General features: G+C 41.9%; 2 protein-coding genes across 3 annotated transcripts in view; one reads left to right on the forward strand and one right to left on the reverse strand.

Moving 5' to 3' along the window:
* The window catches only part of LOC139452284 (nucleolar protein 14-like), a 36,519-nt gene extending 24,113 nt beyond the window's left edge, over positions 1-12,406 (forward strand). The window contains exons 13-22 of one of the 2 annotated variants that reach the window (XM_071233693.1): positions 3-221; positions 912-1,013; positions 2,247-2,309; positions 3,074-3,164; positions 5,412-5,487; positions 6,882-6,965; positions 8,720-8,864; positions 9,976-10,097; positions 10,881-11,042; positions 12,296-12,406. In XM_071233693.1, the coding sequence (XP_071089794.1) occupies positions 3-221; positions 912-1,013; positions 2,247-2,309; positions 3,074-3,164; positions 5,412-5,487; positions 6,882-6,965; positions 8,720-8,864; positions 9,976-10,097; positions 10,881-11,042; positions 12,296-12,392 (1,161 nt within the window). In that variant the 3' untranslated portion in view covers positions 12,393-12,406. Of the gene's footprint in view, positions 1-2; positions 222-911; positions 1,014-2,246; positions 2,310-3,073; positions 3,165-5,411; positions 5,488-6,881; positions 6,966-8,585; positions 8,865-9,975; positions 10,098-10,880; positions 11,043-12,295 lie in introns of those variants that run through there. The other variant, XM_071233692.1, reaches the window with a different exon arrangement.
* A 2,948-nt stretch (positions 12,407-15,354) lies between these two features.
* Positions 15,355-21,110, reverse strand: LOC139451698 (E3 ubiquitin-protein ligase TM129-like). Its single transcript, XM_071233017.1, has 5 exons — positions 20,814-21,110; positions 18,430-18,907; positions 17,179-17,338; positions 15,909-15,994; positions 15,355-15,460 (listed from the first exon to the last, which is right to left on the reverse strand). Exons 1-5 carry the CDS (start codon positions 21,037-21,039, stop codon positions 15,355-15,357), a joined length of 1,056 nt encoding a protein of 351 aa, XP_071089118.1. The 5' UTR covers positions 21,040-21,110.
* Between the last annotated feature and the right edge of the window lie 14 nt (positions 21,111-21,124).

Here is a 21,124-nt window from a genome sequence, read left to right on the forward strand (position 1 = left end):
AGAACTTGCTGCAGCTGTTGATCCACTACTTCGGTAGTCTGGCGCTGCAGGAGGCGCCATCCCTGTCACTGCTGGACAAGCTGACCGGGCAGATATACGACCTGACCCAATCGGCACCGAACACTGCCGCGGAAACCTTGCAGGAAATTATCAAGAACCAGCAGGCAGACTTCACTCAGATGAGAGAGATCAGGAGGCCAGTTGTTCTGGGTTTGGACACCGTGAGTTGCTCAAATGTTTACTGGTATTTGTTTTTGGGATATTAGTACATAATATTGACGTAATGTTTGGTAGCTATACATGATAAAGTCACCTGCCCAAATAATAACAGAGTTCATTTCTACAGCACCAATTTCCATACCTGCTGGTATGCTCATAGTTCACATCATTATAAACCCTGGTCAATGGATCAGTGTGCTCTCAAATGTCATTCTCAGCTCCCTGGGGAACAATTAGGCAAGGAGTTTTTTAGGCACGCTAAGTGGGCGGTCGGGTAGTCTAGTGGTTAAAGTGTTCACTCATCACGCCGAAAACCCGGGTTTGAATCCCGACATGGGTACAATGTGTGACGCCCATTTCTGGTGTCTCCTGTCGTGATATTGCTGGAATATTGCTAAAAGCAGTGTAAAACCATACTCACTCACTCATCACGCTAAGACGATCATTGTAAGCTTTACCAGTTTCAGTCAAAGGATTGTGTGGCAGGCTACGTCCTAAAAAAACCTTGATTTTCAGAAGAGTGACTATTATGGGAATTAGATGTACATAATGGCTGCTGAGTATGGCAGCCATCTCAAACTATGGTTCAGCAGCTTCCAGATCAGACAAGCAAGTTGCAATCTGACAGCATGTCAGCCATTAGTTTTAACATCACATGTTGAGCTGACGATGACGAGTGCGTTGTTTTGCAGCTGCTGTATCTGAAGCTGGTGTCAGTGCTGTTCCCAACCTCCGACTTCAACCATCCTGTGACGGTCCCCGCCCTCATCTTCATGGGCCAGCTGCTTGGTCAGGTAGAACCTCCACTTGTTCATTCTGCTTTAGATTTCCTTCCTCTAGTAGCTAAGTGAAGATCAGGGTTAGTTTAGGTCTTCAGCAAAGCAGTCGGGTAGCCTAGTGATTAAAGCGTTCGCTCGTCACCCAGAAGACCCGGTTTCGATTCCCGACATGGGTACAATGTGTGATGCCCATTCTGGTGTCCCCCACCGTGATATTGCTGGAATATTGCTAAAAGCGGTGTAAAAGTGTACTCACTCACTTACTCAGCAAAGCAAGCCAGCTGTAAAAGGCGACTATGCTTGTCATACGAGGCGACTAACGGGATCGACTGGTCATTAACATTTTGTACAGCCTCTTTAAGTATGCTAATAAAATGTTCAAGCTTTAAAGATATTTACCCTTATTTTAATAATGATGACCCTGAATAAAATATGACCTCAGCAATGTCGGAGGAGTCCACTTTAGCTTCAAGTTTGGTACCAGTATTTCCCAGATATTCACATCATTTTCATGACATTGTCAATGTCAATGTACCTTTTCTCCTTATACCGATTGTCATCTCTCCCACTTTTGAATGTGATCAGTCAGCCATTGCATTCAACTACGTCTATTGGGAGCAACTGACTAGACACTTCACTCTCAAAAATAACGTCTTCCAATTGACATCAAGTTGCGAATGCGTGTTCAAATTTCTAGAAATGATGTCATGATAGTACAATGTATTATCATAAAATAAACCATGCTTCATTCTTTGTTCTGTGATTTATCTCGTAGCTATCTTATTTTAGCAGCTATCATAGTGTTCCAGTGTATGAGACCGCCTCCGTGGTCCAGTGGTAGATCGTCCGCCCAGAGAGCGGAAGGTCCGGGGTTCAATCCCCGGCCGCGTCATACCAAAAGACGTTAAAAGATGGTACTTGTTGTTACCCTGTCTGGCGCTCGGCATTAAGGGGCTAAAACAAGGACTAGTCGGCTTGGAGTCAGTATACTGTTATGTGTCTGAGTGGGGTATTCATGTTAAACTGCGGCATGGTATCTCAGTTAGCTAGGACTATAAATCGGCATCAGTCTGGACTAGTACAAGCAGCCACACAAACACACGTGCATGCACGTCGCTATATAGATGCAATAATCTTGGACGCGACGTTAAACCTCATATCACCTCACCTCACCTCACCTCACCTCACCTCACCTCACCTCACCTCACCTCACCTCACCTCCAGTGTATGAGCTGTACTGTTTTTCAGACTCCCGTCAACACCGAGAGAGACGTGGCCTGTGGCTTATTCCTCTGTGATCTGTGCTTGGAGGTAGAGTATGGTCTGTTAACAAATCTATGTGTGCATGTACGAGAGATGATGTAGCCTACAGGTGTTTGTGTCAGTTTGTCTGACAATGGATGAATTTCTCATGTAATATGTGTTTCAACTATGGTTGCAGCTTTTGTGAAAAATTGGTGTTCATTTAATATAAAAAAATGGCATATCTTTTGGACAACATTGTGTGTCAGGCAAACATATGTCAATTTATTGTTATATTTGAAACATGTCACCAAATGTTTGTTTGTTTATTTGTTGTTTAATGCCGCACTCAGCAATATTCCAGCTATATGACGGCAGTCTGTAAATAATCAAGTCTGGCCCAGACAATCCAGTGATTGACATCATGATCATTGATTCACGAAGTTGGAATACGATGACATGCATCAACCAGGTCAGCGAGCCTGACTACCCGATCCTGTTACTTGACTCTTACAACAAGCATAGTTGCCTTTTACGGCAAGCATGGGTTGCTGAATTGTCACTGGATTGTCAGACTCAATTGTTTACAGACCACCTACATACAGCTGAAATTGGGCGTTAAACAACAAAAAAACAAACACAGTGACCTTGTTGATTGCATGTCATCGTAACCTGAGGGCGTGGATCGTTGTTCACAATATCAATCACAGGATTGTCTTGTCCAGACTCAATTATTTACAGGCAACCATCATCTAGCTGGAATATATTTGAGCATTGTGTTGACCAACGCACAAACAATATGATGATTGTCAGTCCATGATTGTTTGTTTCAGTATGTGTCGGAGTCCAAGCGGTTTATCCCGGAAGTGATCAGCTTCCTGCACGGAGTCCTCTTCCTGTCAGCCAACAAACAACTCAACAAAAGTAGGTGGTCGATGTGTCTCACGCTGATCAGACAATGTTTGACCGTCTATGATCTGTTTTGTAATAATTGTAGCCGGTAGATAGGGAATGTCTTCCTACAGAAATATAACTTGATTGTTGTTGTCAGTAGTGTCTGCCGGTGTGTTCACGCTTGTCTCAGGTACCACAAATCTCTCTGCTGAGTTTTGTTTTGATCATGTGTTAAAATGTTGATTCACCCTGAATATGTTTCGTTAAGATCTGGGGTAGAATAGGTCTTCAGCAATCCATGCTTGCCGTAAAAGGCGACTAACAAGATTGGGTGATCAGGTTCGCTGACTTGGTTGAAGCATGTCATCGTATCCCAATTGTGTGGATCGTTGCTCATGATGTTAGTCGCTGGTTTGTCTGATCTAGACTTGATTATTTACAGACTGCTGTCATATAGCTGCAATATTGCTGAGTGCGGCGTAAAACAACAAACCAACCAAACCAAACCAAACCTCACCATACCTGTTACTTCCATCACTTCGGTCAATCCTCCTGCATGAATGTTGCTCACAATTCAAGTAATGTCTTTTGCAAGAGTATTCTTCCTTCCAATGTTAGACCACCAGATGATTTCATGGTTTCTGCACATGTGTCCATGAAGACACTGTGTGATGTCCTTGACATCAAATTAAAAATTGTTATTCTGGGACAAAGTATTTCCCTAGTTGGAGTCAACTCAAATGAGGTGAGATGAAATGGGGATTAAAGCTGTGTCGTGCATGCACATGTTTGTGTGTGTGGCTGCTGGTTCTGGTCCGGACTAATAGCCCACTGAGATACCATGCCTCAGTTGAATACCCCTCTCAGACACAGTATACTGACTCCAAGCCAACCAGTCCTTGTTTTAGCCCCTTAATGCCATGTGCCAGGCAGGGTAACACCATGTACCATCTTTTAACGTCCTTTGGTATGACGCGGCCCGCACTCCAATAGACCACAGAGGCGTTCTCCAGCAAGAATGTGGTATTTCACGCACGCACGCACGCATGCACGCACGCACCCACGCACCCACGCACCCACGCACCCACGCCGGCACGCAAGCACCCACGCCGGCACGCAAGCACCCATGCCGGCACGCACGCACCACATTGATGCAGGAGGATACACTAAGGTGACGGAATTAACAAGTATGGTGCAATAACTGGAAACATATATTCACATGCAGAGGTGTAAGCGGTGACCAAATGGATTGGATGGTCAGGCTTCATCATTCATGACTTTGTTGATTAAGTGTCATCGTCCCCTGAATGGTATTTTCTCTGGATTGTCTTCAGATGGAATACTGGGTTTAGGGGTATCAAACAAACAAACAAACAAACAGATCTGATTTTTTTAAACTCTAGACAGTAATACCACACATCATATATTGCAAGTCAGCCCCCAGAAGTAGCTGTCTGTACTGTCAGGGATGAAAACTTGCATATAGAAACTGAAATCATGACCCAAGACTGTCTGATATAGACACACTTGTGTTTGATTGCAAACAAGCTAAAGCGTGTTGATCTAAGGCACTGTTCGAAACTGGGCATCAAAGCATGAAAGTCAAGGGGTCGCCATGACAATAATGTGAAAAGTGGGCACTTTCATTCAGAAACAAAAGCATTCACTCACTCACTCACTCACTCACTCACTCACATTCTCGAGGTGGTCAGGCTCTCTGACTTGGTTGATGGATGTCATCGTATCCCAATTGTGTGGATCAATGCTCATGACATGAATCACTGGATTGTCTCATCCAGACTCGGATTATTTACAGAACATGGTCATGTAGCTTGAATATTACTGAGTGCGGCTTTTAACAACATGAAACAAACAAACATCTATTCTATTCTCTAAGTGAGTACAATGTATTCAGCCCCTTCTTCCTTCAGATGGGCCAACACACTCACTCTTCACAGACCCGCGAAGATCCGGGGTAGAATAGGTCTTCAGCAACCCATGCTTGCCCGTAAAAGGCAACTATGCTTGTCATAAAAGGCGAATAACGGGATCGTGTGGTCAGGCTCACTGACTTGGTTTGATGCATGTCATCGATCCAATTGCGTGGATCGATGTTCATGATGTAAATCACTGGATTGTCTGATCCAGACTCGATTATTTACAGACCGCCGTCATATAGCTTGAATATTGCTGAGTGCGGCATAAAACAACAAACCAAACCAAACCAAACCAAACCACTCTTCACACATACCATTTAATTTACTCTGTTCGTTTCAGTTGAGAGAGTCTCAGGTCCTTTCAAACCAGTAGGAAAGTCCATCAGCCTGCTTCATATAAGTGATAAGAAGTCAAGGTAAACCAGCTAGTTTCACTGTCATCCTTAGCTCTGTTGGTGCAAGCAGCTCTGGACACTAAAGCTTCAGCAGAGCTTCACATACATAGGTTTTACAGAAGGTCACAGCGTTACGGTGATGTCTTCTTTGCACCTGTACCCTGTTATTTTCACATTGACGAAAAGAATTTAATGCTGATTGTTTCCTTTAACTTTAGTATGGTAGAAATATGATTAGTAGCAAAAGATTTTTCATCAGTATCTTGGTATAGGCATATAATATTAAGGCTAAAACAAATGATAGTCTCATCCCCATCCTCATAAAGTTCTCCACATGTTTCATTTTTCTTTCCATTTTTAAAAAGAAATAAAAATCCTTAAATATTCCAAGTCCAGTGGTAGCCAAATACTGAATTCCAGTTTTTTACTCATCAAGGAATACATTTATGTAGGGAGGCCCAGGGCATTTAACAAACAAACAAACAAACAGTTCAGTTAGTATTGCAAGTCAGCCCCCAGAAGTAGCTGTCTGTACTGTCAGGGATGAAAACTTGCAGATAGAAACTGAAATCATGACCCAAGACTGTCTGATATAGACACACTTGTGTTTGATTGCAAACAAGCCTTAGCCAGTGGCTACAACTAACTTATCCTCCACTGTGTGCGATTAAAGATTTATGTCCTTTTTCCATGTAATGTATTGTTGACGAGAGACACGTGTACCCATGGGAATTCAGCCAATCAGCTTACTTATACAATAACAATCGGCTACAACAGTCCACTTGACCTGTGAAGATCTGGGGTAGAATAGGTCTTCAGCAACCCATGCCTGTCGTAAGAGATGACTGCTTGTTGTAAGAGGCAACTAACGGGACTGGGTCAGGCTCGCTGACTTTGTTGATGCATGTCATCCTATCCCAATTGCGTGGTTTCGTCACGATATGGCTGAAATATTGCCGATGTGACGTTAAGCTTTAACTCACTCACCCAATTGCGTGGATCGATGCTCATGATGTCAACCACTGGATTGTCTGGTCCAGACTTGATTATTTACAGACTGACGTCATATAGCTGGAATATTGCTGAGTGCGGCGATAAACAACAAACAAACAAACAACAGACCGCCTAGCGAGAGGCGACTAAATGGATCGGGTGGTCAAGCACAGTGACTTTGTTGATGGCGTCATCGTACCCTGAGGGCGTGGATTGTTGTTTACAATATCAATCACAGGATTGTCTGGTCCAGACTCACAGCAGCCTATGGTAGTAGAAAAAGATGACTTGATCTTTGTTCAGTCTTTGAGAAATCATTTACATACATATTCTCATTGTGGCACCATGTGAAAAGTGTAGGAGTATTATCTGGGACCAGCAATATCAGATGCGGTATGGAAAAACTGTGTTTGTTCTTGCAGATCATGTAGCTTTGAGGTGATGAAGCTGAGTCAAGTGTTCGGAGTTGCTGTGGAGAGAGGAGATCTTTCAAGCTCACAATTCAAGTATGTATTTTGCAGATGTTATGACATGCAAGAGTATTCTTCTTTTCAATGTTAGACCGCCTCCGTGGTCTAGTGGTAGAGCGCCTGCCCGGAGAGCAGAAGGTCCGGCGTTTGATCCCCGGCCTCATACCAAAAGATGTTAAAAGATGGTTCTTGTTGTTACCTTGTCTGGCGATCAGCATTAAGGGGCTAAAGCAAGGACTGGTCGGCTCGGAGTCAGTATACTGTGTCTGAGTGGGGTATTCATGTTAAACTGCAGCATGGTATCTCAGTGGGCAAGCACTATAAATCGGCATCAGTCCGGTCTAGTACAAGCAGACACACACACACACACATGCATGCACGTTGCTATGAAATGGCAATTATCTTGGACGCGACGTTAAACCCAATTTCACCTCACCTCTTTTCAATGTTAATCAAATCAAATTCAATCAGGTCTTTCGTGTGGTATTCTGGGACAAAATATGTCGAATGAGGTGAGGTGAAATGTGGTTTAACGCCGCGTCCAAGATAATTGACATTTCATAGCGACGTGCATGCATGTTTGTGTGTGTGTGGCTGCTTGTAGTTGTCCGGACTGATGCCGATTTATAGTGCTTGCCCACTGAGATACCATAGCATTCACATGTGCGTGCGTTGCCAGGATGCACCCAATGCAGGTAACATTTGCCACCACTGCGGTTATGTTTGATAAGAGTGGAAAACTGAATTCATTAAGAATTGGCTGCAAATCTTTTTGAATCCAGGAAATAAAAGCTTATGAAATTAGTGAAATACACAGATGGTCTGAATGCAGTGAACTTGCAGAACTGATTCTTCACAATTACTATTAGAACAGTCACTCACATCAAACAGACACTTTGAAACTTCCTTTAACTTCAGTTAACTTCAGAAACTTCCAGGTTGTTTACTGGTTTTAGATGTGAAAAGTAATTTACAGATTTATACTGGAGCACATTCTAAAGTATATGTTATCTTTGAATTTATTTTACTGTATTCGACGTAATAAGCGCCCAGGGCGCTCTCAAAATTAGAAATAGGGGCTGTTATTAGAATATTATTTTGGTGGAAAAAAGAGAGTTGAAAGATAAATATCGTGGTTTATGCTGACACACTGAAATGTTTATATGCAACAGATACATTTTTCGATAATTTAATTGCCCATAATTAAGAATGCATATAACACACGAGTGCGTTTTATACACGAATAAATACGTCTTGTGTACATTGATCAATCAGAAGGGGTGCTAATTGGGATTGTTCACTAGCCAATATATTAGCAAATATCGCCGTGGCTGTTATTAGAGCAGGGCGCTTATTGCATCGAATACAGTATATTGAAATTAGCTGAAAATACAGTGTTTCAATTTATAATAAACTGGTACAGCCAGTATTTTGGTTGTGCAACCTGATTAATTTACCTGGTGCAGGTGGTAAAACAGAATGTAATCGTACCCTGTTAACTAATGTATCCTTTTCCCTACAGACTGTGTCTGATTCAGTGCTGTGTGAGTCTCCTGCAGGAGTTCTCCCGACTGTACAGTGACCTGCCGGCACACACAGACATATTCTCCCCTGTACTGTACATGTGTGACTAACTGATGTATTCTCTCCCTACAGACTGTGTCTGATTCACTGCTGTGTGAGTCTCCTGCAGGAGTTCTCCCGACTGTACAGTGACCTGCCGGCACACACAGACATATTCTCCCCTGTACTGTACATGTGTGACTAACTGATGTATTCTCTCCCTACAGACTGTGTCTGATTCACTGCTGTGTGAGTCTCCTGCAGGAGTTCTCCCGACTGTACAGCGACCTGCCGGCACACACAGACATTTTCTCCCCGGTACTGTTCATGTGCGACAGACTGCCAACCTCCCACTACCCAACACAGCTCAAGGTATGTTTACCCCAGGATCCGTGAGCTGCCCTCATGCATCTTGCTGCTCATTTGTTGTTTTTTTGTTTAACGCCGCCCTCAGCAATATTCCAGCCATATGACGGCGGTCTGTAAATAATCACTGGACCAGACAACCCAGTGACTGACATCATGAGCATCGATCCACGCAATTGGGATCGATGACATGCATCAACCAAGTCAGCGAGCCCGACAACCTGATCCCATTAGTCGCTTCTTACGACAAGCATAATCGCTTTTACAGCAAGCATGGGTTGCTGAAGATCTATTCAACCCATCACAGGTCCTGCCCATTAGTGCTTAAAGGGGAACTATACTGCGTGATCTGTCGCCCTTTTAGCGCTATCTGGACAATGTGTGTTGTAAATTGTAATTTGTGCCATGTGTGAAATGAGGCATTGTCTCTGTATTGTTTGGCTCTTCATCAACTGCTTGACTGAATTCCATCATAAGCTAGCAGACAAAACAAGAGGCAGATAACCAAGAGGTGTTTGAACTACTTGAAACAAGCTTGCTGGAACAGCCAATTTGCTCGAGCAAATAGTTCCCTTTTAATAGGCTCGGCCAAACTGACAGTCCCGTCAACACCACTTTGGTTATCTTTGGTATGTGACATTCTGGTGTAGTCTCAACCTGTTGAGATCTGGGGTAGAATAGGTCTTCAGCAAACCAAGCTTGGCGCAAAAGGCGACCATTCTTGCCGTATTAGGCGACTAACGGGATCGGGTGGTCAGACTTGCTGACTTGGCTGATGCATACGTCGTATCCCAATTGCATGGATGGATGCTCATGATGTCAAACACTGGATTATCTGGTCCAGACTCAATTATTTACATACCGCCGTCATATAGCTGGAATATTGCTGAGTGTGGCGTTAAACAAACAAACAAACAAATGGTATAGTCGTGTAATCAGAAATATTGTCTGACAATGGCTAGACCGAGACTGAAAACTGATGCCAAATCACATGAAGGCTCTACTCCCACAGAGCGGGGCTAAACCTTAGCTCAGTCACTGTTTGGAATTTGTATTTAAGTATGGGTCATCAGCAAATAGCCTCTCAGTCCTGCAGTTGTCTCCCTTTGTTCCCCAGGATTCTGTGAGTGGTCTGCAGGAGTACCTGAAGGGAGAGAGGCAGAAGGCCAGGAAGAGCCTCGTCTTCAACAGGGTGAAACCCAAGCCTCTGAAGATGTTTGAACCCCTGATAGAAGAGACGTAAGTCCACATGTTCCATCATGGTACTTTACGAATTGCATCTAATCATGTTAACACCTGGAAAATATCTGTTGACGCCGAGTTGGCAGTAAACATGCTTTGCAAATCCTGCAATCGACTGAAATCGGCTCTGCAGTTTGCAAACCAGATGTTGATTTTGTTACACGATGAATAGACTTGTTAGTTCAGCCTAGTTCGGCAAGGTTGGAAACTGGACTTTTATAGTCAGTTAACATCCATGTCTTGGGAAGATGACATGTTCAAATTGCATCAGGTTTCATTAAACAGGAGCAGGGTCATATTTAAACTAACTTGCAACATATTGTGAGTGTCTAACCATGCTTCAGTGAATATTTTGCATTTTGTTCACATGCTCTATAGATAATGAACTATTGTTCATAAATTTGGCAGTTTCTACCTAGAAATGCTGTTATAATATAAATTAGATTAGGGCCATGTTGAACTTTTTTGGTTTCAGTCATAGTGTGTATGCCATTTGTACTGATGGTGTGTGTCTGCCATGTGTACTGATGGTGTGTGTCTGCCATGTGTACTGATGGTGTGTGTCTGCCATGTGTACTGATGGTGTGTGTCTGCCATGTGTACTGATGGTGTGTGTCTGCCATGTGTACTGATGGTGTGTGTCTGCCATGTGTACTGATGGTGTGTGTCTGCCATGTGTACTGATGGTGTGTGTCTGCCATGTGTACTGATGGTGCATGTCTGCCATGTATTCAGGATGTGTGTGTACTGAACTGATGATGTGTATGCTGTGTCTTCTAGGTGGGACGGCCAGAAGAAGAAGAGTGGCGGTGGCAGCAAGGCGTACAATGAGAAGCAGCGGCTGCTACACAAGGTGAAGAAGGAGATGAAGGGGGCGATGAGGGAGATAAGGAAGGACTCGCAGTTCCTGGCCCGGCATCAGCAGCAGGAGACACTGGAGAGGTGGGCCACGTAGCAGACTACTTGTACTGTTCACACCGCCTCTGTGGCCTAGTGTTAGAGCATCCGCCTGGGAGAGCGGAAGCTCCGGCCGCGTCATACCAAAAGATGTTAAAAGATGGTGCTTGTTGTTACCCTGCCAAGCCCTCTGCATTAATATCTGGAGATTTAAACTGAACTCATTGTTCATGTTTTCAGCGCATCAAACAAAATAATTTGCTTCAACTTTTGACCAGTAGTTGTCCTGTAGTGTTAGGTAGTCAAGGTCTGGCTGTTTTCTTGCACCGGTGACCGCCTCCACGGTCGAGTGGTAGAGCGTCCGCCCGGAGCGCGGAAGGTCTGGGGTTGGATCCCCATCCGTGTCATACCAAAAGACGTTAAAAGATGGTACTTGTTGTTACCCTCTGTGGCGCTCGGCATTAAGGGGCTAAAACAAGGACCGGTCGGCTCAGAGTCAGAATACTGTGTCCGAGTCTGGTATTCATGTTAAATTGCAGCAGCATGGTATCTCATTGTGCTAACACTATAAATGGGCATCAGTCCGGACTAGTGCGAGCGCACGCACGCACACACACACACACACACACACACACACACACACACTCACTCACTAACACACTAGGAGTAGGAACCATTCAGCAGTTATTATTTGGATGATAAATAAAATCTCACCCTCGTGTCTTTTGATATCAACTCGTGTTGATATATTTGATATCAAAAGACACGAGGGTCAATCTCATTCAAATCAGACCTCAGTTCTCGCTACTGCTAAACAAAGATCTGAGGACATCCCATTAGGGTTCACATCAGAATGACCTTTCATCCGACCAATCAGAGCATAGGTTACCAGATTATGATAGTGACAGTCGGAATGTGTTTCTAATCATGCAACCTCGAAAACTTTAACTCCGAAAAATAGTTACGGGTTTAACAACTGAATCCATACAATCTAGACCATCTATTAGCCATTCCAGAATGTTCTTTTGTTCAGGTTTCAAATTTGTCAAAATGTGTTTTGAAGCGTAGTCGCCAATTTGAAATTAGTGCCTTAAAGCACGTGATAGCTGCCTTCTGATTGGTCATTCCATTGGTCGGTCAAAGTTCACGCAAAGTCGGTCTGACGTGGCACGTACTGGGATGTCCTCAGATCTTTGTTTAGCGGTAGCGAGAACTAAGATCTGATTTTAATGAGATTGTATTTAGCCAAGTGCTGTATGTATATCCTCACATCACATGAATGTCCTATGGTGTTGCAGAGACTCGGACAGGAAGAGAAAGGTCAAGGTCCTCTACGGCCATCTTGCCAACCAGGAGGGCGATTACAACAAGCTCAAGAAGAAGAAGAAAAAATAACCTGCACTTTTCAAAACACTGTACATAGTGTAAATAAAATGTTGATCATCAATAGTTCTTTGTAGTTTGGGAGCATTATTGGTTGAACAATTGGTTTAAATTGCTCGAACGATTGGTTTAAATTGCTCTGTACTTTTACAGAGATGTTAGATGTATGGAGAACGGTACTAGATATACTTGCATTTCTCAAAACTGTTAATGTGGCAATGCCAGCTTTGAGATAAAAGTACAAAATGCTCTGGTCAAGTTGGGACCCTCTTCTAGGTTTCGATAGCGGTATGTCTTTTCATCTCGATTTCAAGATAAACATGCTAATTTATATTGATACATTCGAGATGAAGGAGGGTTCGGCTGTATGAAACCATGACTGCCTCAGATATGTTATTGAAAGAATTACTCAAGTCTGCACATGTTGTGTTCTGGAATTGCAAATCGTGACGACCCACACAATAGTTCCACATTCACTTGTAACTGACATTCATCCCCATTACTTTCATTCGTTTGGGCTTGATCTTGTCACAGGTCAACATGAGAGTTGTCTCCCTTACACCAGTCACACAAAACTATGAGCAACACTTTTTTGGTTTTGTTTCTTGATTTGTTTGTTGTTTAACGCTGCACTATGAAATATTCCAGCGATATGACAGTGGTCTGTAAATAATCGAGTCTGGACCTGACAATCCAGTGATTGACATCATGAGCATCCATCCACGCAATTGGGATACTATGACATGCATCAACCAAGTCAGCGAGTCTGACCACACTATCCCGTAGTCGCCTCTTACGATAAGCATAGTCACCTTTTACGGCAAACATGGGTTGCTGAAGACCTATTCTACCCCTGATCTTCAGGGGTCTATTGGCAACACAGAAACACAACTATGACAACATATGCATGTTTTATTAGGTCATGTATTTCCTGATCCATTTTACCTGGAATATATAACAATGTTGATAGTTCACAAAACTACAACAGCTTATAAAATTTGATAACAATTGTCCTGTTTGATCGACTATGTTCACATTGCTTGAAAAAGCACACATAATCAAAAGTCATGTTTGTATCAGCATGTTCTTTACCAGTTAAAAACATTTCTAAGAACTGACCACCACCACATTTGAAATTTGACTTCTTTTTTACTGTTGTTAGTGTGCCTCAAATAATTAAAGCATACAGAAAAGTACAAACATGGTCTTGCAAACTTCATGATAACAGTTATTTAAAGGGTAATTATAAATTACTTATAAGCAGATACAGATTTCCTCTCAGTGATTGGTTGGTTGGTTTGTTGTTTAACGCCGCACTCAGCAATATTCCAGCTATATCATGTATATGACGGCGGTCTGTAAATAATCGAGTCTGGACCAGACAATCCTGTGACTGAAATCATGAGCATCGATCCACGCAATTGGGATCGATGACATGCATCAACCAAGTCAGTGAGCCTGACCACCCAATCCCGTTAGTCGCCTTTTACGACAAGCATAGTCACCTTTTACGACAAGCATGGGTTCCGGAAGGCCTATTCTACCCCGAAATCTTCACGGGTCTCCTCTCGATGAAGAGAATGTGATGATAATGGATGATTCAGGGCTACAGCAGGGGAATACATTTCAATAGAATCAAAAGAATTCAACTAATACTCATGTTCCAGCTTGGATAAAAATAATAGATCTTTCAGGTCAAAATTACATTTGAAGAAGTTGAGGGACGCCCGGTAACCAAGTGGTTAGAGCGTTTGGTCGTCATGCTGAAGTGAGTGAGTGAGTTGGGTTTAATGCCGCTTTTAACATTATTCCAGTTATATCACGGCGTGTCAGCTTAATGTGGGAGGAAAGCCCGAAGTGATGCAGGTCTCAGACGTTTACCACTTCGGTGAAACCCACAAGCACGGGTATAATGCTGACAAACCTAGAAACATAATCGTGGCGAAACGGGATTCGAACCCACAATCAATGGTTTCTGGCGTGTCCAAGGGACGCAACTCTGCACAGCCAATCGCGGCGCCTTAGACAACTGGGCCACCCATGCCCCCTCATGCTGAAGACCCGGGCTCGATTCCAGACATGGGTACAATGTATGAAGCCTATTTCTGGTGTACCCCGCCATGATATTGCTGGAATATTGCTAAAAGCGGCATAAAACCATACTCACTTACTCACTTGAAGAACTTGAGCTATCACCCCAGTCTCAACATCTGAATCTTTATAATAGTCCATTTGTGTGCCGCTTTTCAATACTGGATATCATGCACAACGTGCACAGAGAATTATTAGCCTGTCATTGGATCAGTGTGCACTCAATTTTCATTCTCAGCTCCCTGGGGATTATACAACCCATGCTGCCTGTGAGGCGCGAGAAGGTTAATAGTCACATTACCATCTCATCCTACCGGGTACCCATTCACTGCTGGCTGAACAGTGGCATATTTCCAACAATGTCACTTGCCCAGGGAGACACCACATGTGGTACTTGTGCTTCAGTGTGAGGCAGGACCGAAGCCTTAGAAACTCTCAGGCACCAAGCTGCCGAATATAGTCACCCATCCAAGAACTCTCTGTGACCAACTTTGCTTAACTTTGGCACAGTACAACAGACCAAACGCCACCATTAGGCATCCAATTTTATTGTACATTTCTATACAATCTTGTTATGCTTCTTACCCATGTACCTCTTCACATAACAAATAAATATATTGTGTAAGCAATAATCAGATTAAAATATTTAAAGGAACACTTCTTCAAATCCTTATTAGGAAAATCATCTTTGAATTATGGGGAAAAAAAATCAAGATATTTTGAATAACTCAAAAGTTAGCAAAGATGCATTTATTTTAAGTCTGTTTCAAGGCATGATCATTTTTTTAACATAGCACATGTACCCAATGTTAGTACCAGTTAAACTTGCCTTTAAAATATATACAAAACATCTTCAAGAAAATCTGGTTTCAACCTGTAATCCTCAAATCTGACCCTGTGGGAATTCAGTGTGAACAATGTTCTCCAGCACCAGCACCAGCACCAGCACCAGCACCAGCACCAGCACCAGCACCAGCACCGGCATCTTCCTGAGGCAAGAGAGCTAGCTGACTTTAAAAGTCCAGTTTCCACCCTTGCCGAACTAGGCTGGAATTCCTGGGCTCGATCGTAGCGCCACCAGTGGTTATTACGAGTTATGTCCCTTATAAGCCTCTCCTATGGACCAATCAGGTTCCACCTCTCGTATCACTTGCATTTGTTTCAAACAAAATGGCGGCACTGAGTCAGGACGATATGATCGATAATCAAGATCTATATTGTGATAAAACGGGTCTTACATTGCGAAGTGCGTCAAATCACGCGAGGACCTGAATTAAAAACATGAAAAGATTTGGAAAATATCTGTTGGCTTTGCAAAACCTGCATTCGACCAAAATCTGCACGAAAGTTTACAAACCGGATTTCGATTTCGTTGCGCGATTTTGATTGGACTATGCATAGACTCGTTAGTCCAGCCAAAATGCAACTCCATTATACCAGCCTAGTTTGGCAAGGGTGGAAACTGGACTTAAAAAGTCAGTTAACTCTCTTGCCTCGGGAAGATGCAGCATCGGAAGAGATGACTGCATGGATCAGCAGGGACAAGCTTGGCAACCTGTTCTGATTGTGTGTCATTCTAAACCACTGATTTGGGACTTTGATCTTACCATCCACACAGTTCGTCTGGTTCGTATTTACAGGCTGACATCATATAACTGGAATGCAGCATTAAACAAGCAAACAAACAAATAACAACTTGGACCAGACAATCCAGTGATTAATATCATGAGCATCGATCCACGCAATTAGGATCGATGACATGTATCAACCAAGTCAGTGAGCCTGACCACCCGAACCCGTTAGTTGCCTTTTATGACAAGCATGGGTTGCTGAAGACCTATTCTATCCCGGAATCTACACGGGTCTTATGGTCATGGCAGCAACAGGAGTTTGTATGTAGGGAGGCCCTTTCCCAGGTTGATGGTACACAACTGTTTATTTGGTTACATACTAGTTTGAACAAACGAGAAAAAAAACCACCGCCCTCTCGCACTATATTTTCAAAAGTCATTGCCCGAGAACCAACTCTTTTATTTTTTTAAGCCAAAGGACAGGTCATTTGTTGAAGGTGAGGGTGGGCTGGTGAGATTAATGGAGGAGGGAATGAAATAATGATAAAGTAAAAGAGGGGTGGGGATGTCATCAAAAGTGGTCACAACGAAGTAGCCCACACTATTACAATAGTATCGCTATAGTTGTCAACTATTGCAATAGCACTGTGATATTAGTAAAAACAACATTATGGCTTGATAATTATATTAATCAATATAATGGAAAAGAATAAAGTATTGCTGACAATCTCAAGTCGTCCATTTTCCTCCATCAATACTTAAACCAAAGGGAAGTAACTCTAATCTGAAGTTAAACCAAAGGGAAGTAACTCCAATCTGAACTTGTCGTAACCCTTGCAAACCAACAAACAGGGAGGTTTGAAATTCACATAATTTATATTTTATTTACATCTAATTGGAACTATTGAAACTATCAGTTGCTATGTATTCTATCAACAATACTATTGTTGAATTCCTATCGGTATGGTACTATCGTATGGCAACAATTGCAAAACATCAATAGTTTGAAATATCGTTACACTCCTACTGAAGAGGCACATTCATGTTTAGTAATCTGTAGATTTAATAAATGGTTTCAGATTTGAAGTAAATATTCAGTGATACAGCTGAATCATGAAAACATCACCGGCACTTACCATCGAAGGAGGTGGGGTGAAGGGGGGGTTACTGTTCACTTGTTGTCGGAAGGCTTCCAGGAACTGGTCACTCAAAGACTGCTTGATGACGATGTTGCGAGCATTCCGCACCGGTGATTGGAGCTTCTCTTTGAGGTCTCCAAACTCTGTAGCATTCAGTCTAGTGGAAACACAGAATAGTTGTTTGATTGCACTTTTTTAAAATCTAAATATAATACAAATAGAGCCTTTATTCACCATATATACAAATTATCAGTGCAATGAGCACATCGGTCATGTAGGTGATATTATTTATGTCTAAAGCTTATTATCTTCCCATCTTCCATAGGCAAGGAGTTAGCTGACAGTAAAAGTCCAGTTTCCACCCTTGCCGAATTAGGCTGGGATTTCTAGGCTCCATCGTAGCGCCACCAGTGGCTATTGTGAGTTATGTCCCTTTGATGCCCCTCCTATTGACCAAGCAGATAACACATTTCATATCACTTGCATTTGCTTCAAACAATATGGCAGTGCCCTGTCAAGACTATGATCAATAATCAAAATCTATATTGTGATTGTGGGATCTTACTTCGGGAAGTGCATCAAATCACGTAAGCTCTGACTGAAGGACTTGTAAAGCATGTGTACAACCAAGTGGGCGTCGACAGATTTGCAAATCTGTTCATGTTTTTAATCAAGGTGCTCATGTGATTGGATGCACCTCGCGAGACTGAGGAACCATTTTATTACAATACAGATGTTGATTATTGATCAGATCGTCTTGACTGCATGGGTGCCACCATTTTGTTTGAAGCAATTGCAAGTGATATGAGAAGTGAAATCTGATTGGACAATAGGAGGGACATTGATGGGACACAACTCGTAATCTATATTGTACTAAAACAGGTCTTCATCGCGGAGATCATCAAATCATGTGAGCACCTTGATCAATAACATGAAAAGATTAGGAAAATATCTGTTGGCCCCGAGTTGGCGGTGCACATGCTTTGCAAATCCTGGAATCAACCAAAATCTGCACAGCAGTTTATGAACCAGATGTTCATTTCGTAACACGGTTTTGATTGGACTATGCGCAGACTCGTTTGTGCAGCCAAAATATAACTCCATAATCCTACCTAGTTCAGCAAGGTTGGAAACTGGACTTTTACAGTGAGTTAACTCCTTTGCCTTGGAAAATGATACAGGGTACTGGGGACCTATTCTTACCCATAATGGGGGCTGTATGAACATGATGAAAATAAAAATAAATACCTGACATCAAATGAACTGATGTTTGGGTTGACAACTCCAACAGAAATGTGCAGATACTGCGATGGTATGGTATTCTCATAGGAGATCTCATGTTCCTCAGACCCCGCGAGTGTGAGGTGAATGTCCTGCTGGTGAGCTATGTTCACAAAGTACGTCGAAGTTCTCATGATCCAAGAATCTGTCACAATAAGTCTCCTCCCGTAGGGTCCGGTTGTGAACTTATCAAACCTCCGAAACTCAACATCTATAGAAGATGCGACTGATCTCCAGCTGGAAGTCGAGTCATTGACGAGGTATGAAAGCTGCCTGGAGATCGGGTGGTTGTTCCACTTGTCTCGATACCAAAATAAACACAGGAGGCCTGCCAGAGTTGGGAGAACCAATGAGAATGCCAGGAATATCTGACCTTTACGGTCAATCAGCCAAGGATAGAAAAGGTCCAGTTCCGGTGAAAACAAACCCAAGGTGGTATAGTAAGCTGAAATTAAATGAAAAAGATTGTCACAATGAAGAAATATCACAAACAATCTTCCATGTTCAGTTAAGAATTGCAGAGCTCCAGATAAGCTGCATATCTGCGTAAAATATGCATCAGAAATGCAGAAAAAAGCAGTAAAATAAAATCCAAGCGTATCAAATACGCAACGAACATTACAGATACGCTACAAAAATAAATCTTGTGCCTATCATCAAAATATTGTGAAGTAACCCTGCGTATTCAATTAGCAAATCAGCAACTTATTTTGAAATTATAAACAGGCATTCCGTCAACCTTGCCAAACTCCATGATGACAGTTACATTCTTGTGGAAGTATCGTGGTATCGTCCTATAAAGCTCTCAAACCCACACGCCACCAGTTTGCAGAGACTAGATGAATAGTGTTTGTAAAGATTTAACTTAAATACACAAATGTGTAAAAACTAGTGGGTAACAGAAATTTGAATACCCCAATAGAATTACTGAGACCCAATGATTTTAAAATGCATGGGTAAAATACCCACAACACCAAAAGTTTATCTGGAGCTCTCGAAATGACTTCAATACTTTTTGAATTTATGGAGGTATACACGTAAATGCCATTGTGCACATATATATGCAAAGTGTGCACACTGTGTAAATATCTAAAGCATAAATGCGCAGTGTTGCATACATGTTTTTACATTGTAACACCATAAACATGAAAAACTGTTAACAAAAACATATTGAAGTCAATTCGTATAAACATATATATCAACAATAATAACTTTACAGACTGTTTATAGCTGTTGACAACAATATAAAATGCACGACATTGTTTATGACAATAATACAACACGAGCCCCGCCCATTCTGTTATCAGACAATCAGCAAACAGGAGTCTGTTGGTTAGTTAGGCATATTTTGTTTTAGGTTCATGGAAACATAAATGCAAAAAGAATCACTTGATTAGCAAATCAAATGCCACAGAATCACTTGCAATTTAATTTTATATTACTGATAAATCATATTGTTATATATACATGATATAGGTAAGCATGATTTTCCTGTTCATTAAAAACATGTTGAAATGTACGCAAGACTTTAAAAAGTCATAAACATTTTCTGTTCAAATTTCGATTTTCAACACAGCCACATAAGATAAAGTCAAACCGGCCACAGAAAAATTTAAAATAGACACAGCACATAGTGAAAACGGCCACAAAAAATAACCATAACAGCCACAAAAAAAAAAGTCATAACCGCAACACAATAAATAAAATAGACAAACTCAAGTATTGTGTCATGTTGATTATATTATATTTTCATTGGATAACAGTTCATAACACTATAGAGAGAGAGAGAGAGAGAGAGAGAGAGAGAGAGAGAGAGAGAGAGAGAGAGAGAGAGAGAGAGAGAGAGAGAGAGAGAGAGAGAGAGAGAGAGAGAGAGAGAGAGTTTATTGCAGTAACACTATATGCACACATGCATTGTGACAGTGATGGCACACAATCCTGCATGTTGTACATGTATTAAGTTGACACTGAGTTTTACTACTCACGATTAGATTAGTTTGAAACAAAAACACTGAAAGGTTTCATCTTTAGGATAAATTAAAAGATTATTCATGTTTTCACAAAAGAGTGTAACACTGTTCAGTAAATTGATGAGATCGTTTAAAACAACTCATGAACTCTACTGGAAGATATTACATGATTATGTGCATTATTTTATAGCTACACATGATTTCATTAAGTGATCATATGGCAGTAATTTGAGTAATAGTTTAAAGAAAATCCAAATAACTACTCTACATCGCCTAAAACGATTTTTGTGTAATGTCGAAGGCATAAAATATATGTAGTATTTATCAATTATCAGAAACTGCCAAAGTACTCATTTGATTGTCCCGTGTCATCAATCTTACCAAGTGGAAACAGGGAATGTACAAGAAGTGTCGCAGTCGTCCTTCTGATGTGGTAGTACACAAAATTCATCTGCTCGCTGCCCAGGAAATTCGACAAAATGTTTTGTATGGTGATTCCTGCCGATACAAACTCGGTCGGTGGAGCCACGAGCAGAAGACAGAAGAAGAGAAAAATGAGTGTGAAGAAGACATAGATAGTTGATTGGTTTTCTGGTGCTAAAAACATTTTTCCTTTTTCACATTTGAAAGAAATATCAAGAGAAATTGAGGTTGACGTGTCTCTCTCGAGTGTTTGTAACTCTTTTGTGACA

This window comes from Haliotis cracherodii, unplaced genomic scaffold (assembly GCF_022045235.1).
Source record: "Haliotis cracherodii isolate W230 unplaced genomic scaffold, xgHalCrac1.p SCAF_9, whole genome shotgun sequence".
Classification (NCBI taxonomy): Eukaryota; Metazoa; Mollusca; class Gastropoda; order Lepetellida; family Haliotidae; genus Haliotis; species Haliotis cracherodii.

What these genes read in the sequence shown, in the direction of transcription:
- LOC139451698 (XM_071233017.1), bottom strand. Translation starts at nt 21,039, where the DNA reads ATGTTTTTAGCACCAGAAAACCAATCAACTATCTATGTCTTCTTCACA. An exon ending in TCACCCCACCTCCTTCGATG is followed by an intron (nt 15,995 to 17,178) that starts GTAAGTGCCGGT and finishes TGATCCATGCAG; the next exon opens with TCATCTCTTCCGATGCTGCA. An exon ending in ACCCTTGCCAAACTAGGCTG is followed by an intron (nt 15,461 to 15,908) that starts GTATAATGGAGT and finishes CTCTTGCCTCAG; the next exon opens with GAAGATGCCGGTGCTGGTGC.